The following is a 10,626-nucleotide window of genomic DNA, read 5'->3' as shown; positions in this document are numbered from 1 at the left end:
ACACGTTTCTTGTAATGCATTTCTTGTTACATCAAAAAAGTAATCTGATTACGTAACGCATTTTACTTGTAATGCGTTACTCGTAACACCAAAAAAGTAATGATTACGTAATGCATGTTACTTGTAGTACATTACTCGTTACACTAAAAAAGTAATTACGTAATACACGTTTCTTGTAATGCATTTCTTGTTACATCAAAAAAGTAATCTGATTACGTAACGCATTTTACTTGTAATGCGTTACTCGTAACACCAAAAAAGTAATGATTACGTAATGCATGTTACTTGTAGTACATTACACGTTACATTAAAAAAGTAATTACGTAATACACGTTTCTTGTAATGCATTTCTTGTTACATCAAAAAAGTAATCTGATTACGTAACGCATTTTACTTGTAATGCGTTACTCGTAACACCAAAAAAGTAATGATTACGTAATGCATGTTACTTGTAATACATTACTCGTTACATTAAAAAAGTAATTACGTAATACACGTTTCTTGTAATGCATTTCTTGTTACATCAAAAAAGTAATCTGATTACGTAATGCATTTTACTTGTAATGCATTACTCGTAACACCAAAAAAGTAATCTGATTACGTAATGCATTTTACTTGTAATGCATTACTCGTAACACCAAAAACGTGATCTGATTACGTAATACACGTTACTTGAAATGCATGTCACATCAAAAAAGTAATATGATTACATGTTGCACATTACTTGTAATGCATGACTTTACTTGTAACACCGAAAAAGTAATCTGATTACGTAATGCATGGTACTTGTAACGCATTTTCTCCTTACATCAAATCTGATTACAATTTGTAATGTTGATATCAAATACACGCATCAACTTGTTTGAAGTTGCATTTGCAATATGTTTTGTATATATTTTATATTTTTCCCATGATTTTATATAATTGTATTCATTGGTTTGTTAAATACACACAATATTGCTGTGTTATTACTGTATATTTACCATAAACGCATTCAGTCCACTAAAGCGGACATCTGAAAATCTCTGACAAAAAAAAATATTCCAAATTTTGGTTCATGCCCTAAGAGTAATAGAAACAAAGGGAAAATAAATCCTGACTGAGGTTATCATAATTCGTGCATGAAAGGGTTAAAATAAAGTGTTACCATATTTGATTCCTCATACGACCCCATAAAATGCATAAAATTCTATATATATATATACACGTCAACCTGAAGGCAGGCAGACAGAGATTGATAGTTGCTTTTTATTTCAGTATTGGCATGTCTACTGTGAACAGCTTGTGGCAGCATTAGGAGCCCAGGAACCTGCGGTGGTTCAGTCGAGCTCCAACACTGGCGCTCCTGCAGCGGGGCGTCCGCACCCTCTGATCTCCAGCTACGCAAAAACAGCAGCGGGAAGCATTTCCACACATGCACACGCGCACACACACCTGCCACATCTGAACCCACAGGCTCTGTTCACATTGTGCAGAAATAAAAACAAAATAAAACAAAAAAAAAAAAAAAATGAAAAAGAAACACAGGGACATGTCTAAATGGAAAAAAGAAAAGCTGAGTACAGATCAAAAAAATTAAAACACGTGCCATTAAAAGTCACTCACAAGACCTAACATCATTATCAGTCTGAAGTGAAATAATTTACAAAAAAATGAATCGGGTGAACGAAGCACACTACTTGATTCATGTCGCCCTACTCTTAAAGGCTTGCAATTCATATGTACCAGTGTCATTAGCCCCAGTAGGAAGTGTAGTGAGAGGAGGAGGGTGGAGCTCTCTATAAAATGGGTGGGGCTTCAGCAGTCAGTGGGAGTGTAAACCGCTAGCCACACCCACACACAAAAGGAAGCATGAACTGCAAGAATAGAAGCTCTTCAGCCAGAAAAGAAGCATTTAATTTCACAACTATGTGTTAAATAAACAAAAGGAGAGATATCCCAATATTCAAGTGAGAGCATCATACCCAAAATGTAATGTCAAGTGAAAGTGTCACACTACGACTGGAGTCGATCGAAGAGCTCTACGAAATGGAAGTTTGGAGGTGGCTGGATGCGTTACGCACTGTGCTCGAGTGCTGAATAGACTGGGGATGACGGACGTCGAAAAAGTGAGAATTGGATGTGCTGGATCGCATCTCAAAATCATAGAGTGAGTGATGGACAAACAGCAAATGCAGAACGACGGGACGAAAATCAATGGAGATGGCGCACTGAGAGTGCAAAATGAAGAGGGCGATAAAACGTCTCCCAAACTGCCCCCTTTCTTCTAACGAGCGCACCCATCTCTGTATTATTAAATTGATTTATCTGAATGATATTGAACTTGAAATAGCTTTTGCACTTCCCTTTAAACTTTACAGTACAATAAACTATGGTGCACAATAGTACTCTGAGACACGCTATGCGTTCTGGAGCTCAAAGAAGAGAGCGTCAGCCGGACAGCACTGGTGACGTTGATTCAACGTGGGGCCCAAATGCCAGGGTCGCTGGCGAGGCAGCGCTACACTGCAGCGGGCAGGTCAGATAGAAAATAGGGAAGGATAGTTCCCCCCCTCCTCTCAGTCCTGTCCAGGGTCTTTGGTGGGCCCTCCATCCAAGTAGATTTTGAGGGCCTTCTCTTTGCGGGGGGAGTAGCTGACCCGGTGGCCCGTCTTCAGCAGGCGGCTGCTCTCCTTCTTCATCAGTTCATTGCGCTCCTCTTCGGACAGCTCCATCAGCTCCTCGGTGCTGTCCCTGTGGCGGTGGAAGAGGTGATGGATGGTTGAGAAGTTGACCAACAAGCAACTGCTCAATCACTGGTTAAAGTCATTCAGTTAGTTTATTTCAACTTTAAAGGGTTAGTTCACCCAAAAATGAAAATTCTGTCATTAATTACTCACCCTCATGCCGTTCCACACCCGTAAGACCTTCGTTAATCTTCAGAACACAAATTAAAATATTTCAGCTGAAATCCGATGGCTCCGTGAGCCTCCACAAGGAGCAATGACACTTCCTCTCAAGATCCATTAATGTAATAAAAACATATTTAAATCAGTTCATGTGAGTACAGTGGTTCAATATTAATATTATAAAGCAACGAGAATATTTTGGTACGCCAAAAGAAACAAAATAAAAGACTTATTTAGTGATGGCCGATTTCAAAACACTGCTTCAGGAAGCATCGGATCATAAATGAATCAGTGTATCGAATCATGATTCGGATTGTGTGTCAAACTGCCAACGGCTGAAATCATGTGACTTTGGCGCTCCGAACCACTGATTCGACACAAAAGATTCATAACGCTCCGAAGCTTCATGAAGCAGTGTTTTGAAATCGGCCATCACTAAATAAGTCGTTATTTTGTTTATTTTGGCGCACCAAAAATATTCTCGTTGCTTTATAATATTAATATTGAACCACTGTACTCACATGAACTGATTTAAATATGTTTTTAGTACATTTATGGATCTTGATAAAGGAAATGTCATTGCTCCCTATGGAGGCCTCACTGAGCCATCGGATTTCAACTAAAATATCTTAATTTGTGTTCCGAAGATTAATGAAGGTCTTACGGGTGTGGAACGGCATGAGGGTGAGTAATAAATGACATTATTTTCATTTTTGGGTGAACTAACCCTTTAATAGTAACATGTTAATGTTGAATTAAAAGGTATTTTAGCTACTTTAATGTAAATGTAATGTAATATGTAAGGAATAACTGACGACGGGCCTTTGAATTATTAGGTAGTAATGCGGCCACGTTACACCTCAATAATTCAATAATTCAACGGCCCGGAGTCATTTATTCTGCTTATACTACAGTTACCACTCGTCAAAACACTGCTCAGATGTTGTATTTCAAGACACGCGTCAGGTTTTTGTCCTTAAAACACTCTTGTGTGTAGGACTAATTTCCTACTCATAATCCCAAGCCTCAATTGCTAATTCCAAAACGTCATTTTAGAGCTAGATATGCAGGCTTGTGCTATTGATAGCAGAATAATGCAGTTATTAATGCAGTTAGAGAGAGAGATTAAGCATGTGTGAATTACATGAGTCAGAGTTTGGCAGCAGTGTCTCTACTAATAGCGAAACTGTAAGTTTATCTGCTTCAATAACAGTGCTGTTATTACCTCGCTAGTGAAATGTCATGTTGCTTTTAAGTTGTTAAACTATTTTACTGATAAAATCGCCAGAGCAGCGCTGACAACATGTTTCTGTGTGAGTTTGTGTTCGTACTGTGTGTGTGTGTGTGTGTTTGAGAGGAAGAAAGAGAGTTCGTGCTTTCCATACATAATAAAACGTAATTTTGTGTAAAAAAAAAAAACCATGGAAATAACTTGTCATTTTTATCCTATTGTTTACTATATTTCTTTGCTTGTTCAGTGTTGTTGTGGGTTTTGGTTCTTTTGCTGTTTTAGGCTGTAAGGACCTTTGAAATAACAAATCATTTGGCAAAGTGATATTGAACTAAATGTGGTCAAAACCTGCCTGGAACTACTTTAGCTGTGCATAATATAATATAATATAATATAATATAATATAATATAATATAATATAATATAATATAATATAATATAATATAATATAATATAATATAATATAATATAATATAATATAATATAATATAATATAATATAATATAATATAATATAATCAGCGTAACATCAACTAGCCTAATTATAAAGAACTTTACTAGAATCAAAGTAGTCTAACTCACTGACTAGTCGATTCTGAAAATGTGCATTTTTAAACTTCAAACAGTTTAAAAAGATGCCCATAGTATATCTTAAATTGGCTGTATTATGTTTTTTTTAAAGGTTCCTAATTTTGGTCTCCTAGATTCCTACAATAGGTTTACATGCATCAAAGGTCTTCCCGACCTGTCGACAACACAAACTCTTCCAATCTCAGTTACAACTACAGTGTTTGAGGGCGGGACAAAGCAGACGTTGTTCGCAGGGAGCCAATGAAAACCATAGGCTTGCATTATGCAAATGTGTTACAAACATACATAGGTTTGTGCAGGAAGTGAGACTGGAATTGCTCATTTTGGCAGTTCAGAATTGATTCTTTCTTTTAGGTGACAATAAGTTTATTTATCTGCACTTGAAACTTTGCAGACTTTCACAAACAGCTATATTACACACTACATGAAAGGTAAATGTTCTAAAAAAAGCATACTAGGTGCACTTTTAAATAGAATTTCCTTTCAAAACATAAATATTGACCAATTCTATTCATGAAAGGGAAAGGCTTTACCTGTAGAAGATCACAGCGCCATCATCACAGATGTAGAGTGGCCAGACATTGAGAGTGGAGACTTTAGGATTCCAATCTAAATCCTGATGGATCTCCAGCACTGAAATGTCACAAGGAAAAGTTCCTCGTCCCTGTAGGAAAAACAAGACACATTTCTGAGGCACTGCAAGAAGGGCACCTGAAACTCAACTAAATCTGATCCAAAAAGACTGCTGTACCTTGGCAAACTCCAAGTTTTCTAAAGGAATTCCACTCATTTCACTGAGCTGAGGAAACAAAATATATGAGATGAACACTCAAATGACAATTGGGAATTCTAAGCATTCATCAGGAACATTCCGTATTCCGCATACCTTCTCCTTGAGCTCCTCTACGCTGCTGCTCTCCAGCACCACCTCCCGAAAGGCCTCAAGCTTCATCTGGGCTGGGCACCAGCGACGGGTCAGAACCGCTAACTGAGACATGGACTTCATCCGCTCGGGTTCTACAAGCAAGGAAATCAATGATTGACGAAATATATGGGATGCTGGATTAGGCATAGAACATTTATGACAAACATGTCTTCACCTTCAAGGACTTCCAGGAACACCTCCCAGTTACTGGAAATGTTGATGTCCTCCTCATAGACGTGATAATCCAGAAACACTGTGCCTGGGTTCTTCCAGGTCTTCTTCCTGAGTCTAAACCTGTGACACACGGAGCGACACACATCTTGTTTGTATTCTGATGCATTAATCCTCTTCCAGTGCATTTGAAAGGTCAGTTGCTGCAGTGAAGCACTGAGATGTGTCAGAAGGTGGATGTGCGTCAAAAACTGTTGCACAATACTAATGAGTCAGGCCTGCGACAACAACAGCAATCTCAATTTCAGATGATTCACCATGGAACCAAAATTGCAGTATTTATTACAAATGACGCATCACTCCGTCTCACTCAGATATACGCCACAATAGTGAAGAAAAGACTATCGCAACTTGCATCCCATGCCGACTTTAATATTATGGTTTTCCATTACATTTCTTTGAGGGGTTTAAAATATCTACAACTAAAGCCAAGGTCAAACTAGACTTTGAGCAGACATGGCAACGGTCGTAATATAACGTCAAACTCTGCTTTTAAAAACATAATTCAACATATCTAAAACTTAAGAATAAGCAATCTACTCGCAGCACTTAAAGGGATAGTTCACCCAAAAATGAAAATTTGATGTTTATCTGCTTACCCCCAGGGCATCCAAGATGTAGATGACTTTTTTTCTTCAGTCGAACGCAAATTATGATTTTTAACTGCAACCGCTGCCGTCTGTCAGTCAAATAATAGCAGTGATTGGGAACTTGAACAATAAGAGTCGAAAAAACTTCCATAGACAAATCCAAATTAAACCCTGCGGCTCGTGACGGCACATTGATGTCCTAAGACACGAAACGATCGGTTTGTGCAAGAAACCGAACAGTATTTATATCATTTTTTACTTCTAATACACCACTATGTCCAACTTCGTTCAGCTTCCGGCAAGTGAGGTCTGATCGCGCTCTGACAACGGAAGTGATGTCTCGCGCTCATTGAAGTATATGGGCGAGACATCACTTCCGTATTCAGAACGCGTTTTTTGACCTCACTAACCGGAAGCTGAACGAAGTTGGACATAGTGGTGTATTAGAGATAAAAATTATATAAATAATGTTCGGTTTCTCGCACAAACCGATCGTTTTGTGTCTTAGGACATCAATGTGTCGTCACGAGCTGCAGGTTTTAATTTTGATTTGTCTAAGCAAGTTTTATTTACTGTTATAGTTGAAGTTCCCATCCACTGCTATTATATGACTGACAGACGGCAGCGGTTGCAGTTAAAAATCATCATTTGCGTTTGACTGAAGAAAAAAAGTCACCTACATCTTGGATGCACTGGGGGTAAGCAGATAAACATCAAATGTTCATTTTTTCAGATGAACACAATTGGAGATATATTTAAAAATATCCTGACTTTTTCAAGCTTTATAATGATAGAGAATAAGGGTCGAGACTTTGAAGCCAAAAAAAAAAAAAAAAAAAATGCATCCATCCATCCATCCATCATAAAAATAATCCATACAGCTCCAGGGGGTTAATAAAAGCGAAGTGATGTTTTTTTTCTAAAAAAAAAGCCATGTTTAAAACCTTATAAAGTAAAATAACTAGCTTACACTAGACGACCGTACTCATACTGCGCAAGTCCACTTGCGCCACAAGAGTAAGCCGTGAAGCGATGTTTGACGCAAGATGTAGGAGTTTCGGAAGCTTAGACGCCTCTCGTGGTTCAAATATAACAAAAATATCAAAATCCTCCAATATTTATTTTAAAAATTTCTCACTTTAGACTTGTAATTCATGACCGGTGTTTTGTTTTGCTCTATCCTCTGCACTTCCGCGTTCGTCATTATGTCATGTGTCAGGTCAGAGGTCACTCTTCCAATGCAAACTGACCCGTACGGCCATCTGCCGGAAGCTAGTTATCATAGTTAATAAAGTTTGAAATAAGGATGTTTTTCTTATAAAAACCTATTGCTTCGCTTCAGAAGGCCTTTATTAACCCCCTGGAGCCATATGGATTATTTTTATGATGGATGGATGCATTTTTTTGGCTTCAAAATCTCAACCCCCATTCACTGCCATTATAAAGCTGGGTAAATATACCACCGATTGTGTTCGTCTGAAAGAAGATAGTCATATACACCTAGGATGGCTGCAATCCTGCGGATTTAAAGTTTATGTTCTTTTAAATCAGCCAAGAGGTCCATCTTCTATTGGGCACACGTCATCACGAGATACAAATTCGCAGGGCAGAGTTCACCAAAATTGAAATTTGAAATGCAGCGAAATTTGCATGAGTTTAGGTTTCCCGACTCCCGCATTCACATGCATATGAATTAGGCATGTGACGGTATCATTTTCATGTTGCGATTAATTGATGAAGCTTTTATCACGGTATACGGTATTATCACGATATTAAAATAAGTTGCAAAACTATTTTTGTCAGTTTAACAGGTTTAAGAACTCAAACAAAAACAACTGACTGAAATTTTCAAACAGATTAAAATGCTAAAGAATTAGGCTATAAAGAACAACATAACACTTTACTCTATTTAATGCATTAACTAAGATTGAGCAATAGATACATTTGATACATTTGAACTGATCATTGTTAGTTTTATCTCAGGTCCATTAAATAAGTTAGTTTGATTTTAGTAATGTTATTAAATAGTAACTAAGAAATTAACATTTATTATTAATAATTAATACTTTATAAGTATTTTTATTGTCAGTTTAGTGATAATGAATTAATGAAGCTGTATGTTTTCAAAGTTTTACTGAACAATAACAAATAATCAGAACATTTCTAATCATTAGGGCATGTTGTAGTCCAGATTAAAATATAAAAATGTTTACGTTTGACAATAAATATCCTTTTAAGTCTTTTTTAAGTATTCAGTATTCGGTGCTGTGATGAACAACACTGAGATTACAAAAAAATTTATGGCTGCTTGAAGCATTTTAAAAACTTCACTAGCACAGTTACTTTGTTTGCACGGTTTCCGTGGTAACCGCTGCATGCTGCTGTTCCATCAGCGCCCTCTGCTGTCAGAGAGTGAACGCGCACTTTCATTCAGCTCGTCTCCTTCACTGGTTCCGCCATGTGCTTCTCGTGCACGTTGGGATTGTTTACATCTGAGCGCGTGTCCTTTTGACGCAGAATACAGCGGTGTTGTGCATTTTATACGATTGACAGGTAAAGTATTCTTAATTGCCTTATAAAAAATTAATAATTGGTAATAAATTATTATTTACGGTATTCTAAAGTGCCCAAGATTACAATATCGTGCATATTCATTATCGCGATTTAAGTCTAATATGAATAGATGGAAATCAATGGAATGAAAAGTGTAGTTTGACCACCACTTAAACTGCAAAAATCCATAATCTGTGATTATGCAACACATACAATAAAGTATGCATGTACAATAATGCAGGGTTCTGCACTAATTATGGACAAGTTTGTGAAAGGACACAAGTGCCAGATGTAAGCGGTGGAACACGACAAAAACAAATAGAACCCATTATATTCATTGATGCTATCTGCGATGGATGTGGCGCAACAGTAAACTGATGCCCAGTTCTATTTCTGACATACTCCAAGCACTGGATTTGCAATGTTCGCTCTGTAGACAGCCTCGAGCGGCTGCGGCTGAACACGATTAACGTCGGGTCCAGTGTTTTAAAGACAAAAAAATTTGACAAGGCAAATCTCACCGTCAGATTCTCCAGTAAAACAGCGGGCAATGAAGAGAGACCTCAGTCTGTTGTATGCCTCAAAATATTAGCTTCTGATAGTTTGAAGTCAAACAAGTTAGTACACAAGATAGACACTTTACATCATGAACACAAAGAGAAACCTGATGAAGTTGATTAGTTGTAGTACTGTGTTAATTACAATGTTTCAAATAAATCATATAAGATAAGGTCATGTTTGAGAGTGTCTGTGTGGGTGGCATGTAGGAGGGGGGCTTGAAAATATTTCTCTACAAAATGAGGGCCAGCAGATAAAGTTTGGGAACCACTGGATTAACCAATCATAAAGGATATTTACATAGAAGTCTCAAAGGTTTGATTCTGGTGCAAAAAAATCTTGACTAACATAAGTGGACCTTAGAGGGAGGAAAAAATGAAATATGTTTGACATGAGCTCACCTGTCTATACTGAGGTCCAGTTTGCACTGGTCTTTGAGTTGAGGCAGCAACTCCTCCTTAGACTGCCGAACAGTCATACCCTTAGCGAACACAGTATCCAAAAGGAACTTGCAGGGCTGTTGAAACAAAACAATACATGTTACATGTGCACAAACATATTTTTTGGCGATTTCAGAATACATTTATATTTCAGATTTTTTGTGGCTCACCTCTGGGTCATTAACTAGCAGCTGGTACACCTTCACCCTGTATTCTCCTTTCTTCAGTGCACGTCCCAATCGAATCGTGATCTGTTCAACGGCAGTGCATATAAACAGTGTGTTATTTATGTACCTCTAGTGGTGGCAAATTGAACTGCAAGAACAACTCAGTATGGTTGTCTTTGAATGTTAAGCTGGCACAGGAGAATATAAAGTTACAAACTCACCTTGTTGTCATCAGAAAAAGAGGAGAGCGTCTCATTGAGCCGCACACTCTCAAACTCCTGGTTGTTGGCATAAACACGGAAGACCTTAAACTGAGTGGAGGGAACGCCAACAAACGGCTCTAGATTCTGTTTGAATGCAGCCAGTGTGATCCTCTTGTCAACATGGACAAGTAAACCTGAAACATACCATATTACCAATGTTAACCTTGAAGAGCATGAACTACTGTACTGT

The 10,626-nt window shown here is 37.7% G+C and overlaps 1 protein-coding gene across 3 annotated transcripts in view; it reads right to left on the bottom strand.

Annotated features, from left to right (window-relative positions):
• Window positions 1–930: 930 nt before the first annotated feature.
• The window catches only part of usp47 (ubiquitin specific peptidase 47), a 46,695-nt gene continuing 36,999 nt past the window's right edge, over window positions 931–10,626 (bottom strand). For 2 of the 3 annotated variants that reach the window (XM_067400121.1, XM_067400122.1), the window contains 8 exons: window positions 10,395–10,570; window positions 10,177–10,257; window positions 9,968–10,083; window positions 5,810–5,928; window positions 5,596–5,726; window positions 5,461–5,508; window positions 5,243–5,373; window positions 931–2,733 (listed from right to left, as the gene is read on the bottom strand). In XM_067400121.1, the coding sequence (XP_067256222.1) occupies window positions 2,559–2,733; window positions 5,243–5,373; window positions 5,461–5,508; window positions 5,596–5,726; window positions 5,810–5,928; window positions 9,968–10,083; window positions 10,177–10,257; window positions 10,395–10,570 (977 nt within the window). In that variant the 3' untranslated portion in view covers window positions 931–2,558. The remainder of the gene's footprint in view (window positions 2,734–5,242; window positions 5,374–5,460; window positions 5,509–5,595; window positions 5,727–5,809; window positions 5,929–9,967; window positions 10,084–10,176; window positions 10,258–10,394; window positions 10,571–10,626) is intronic. The other variant, XM_067400123.1, reaches the window with a different exon arrangement.

This window comes from Chanodichthys erythropterus, chromosome 11, assembly GCF_024489055.1.
Source record: "Chanodichthys erythropterus isolate Z2021 chromosome 11, ASM2448905v1, whole genome shotgun sequence".
NCBI lineage: Eukaryota > Metazoa > Chordata > Actinopteri > Cypriniformes > Xenocyprididae > Chanodichthys > Chanodichthys erythropterus.
The sequence above is the reverse complement of the archived record's forward strand: the minus strand, read 5'-3'. Positions and strand labels throughout refer to the sequence as shown.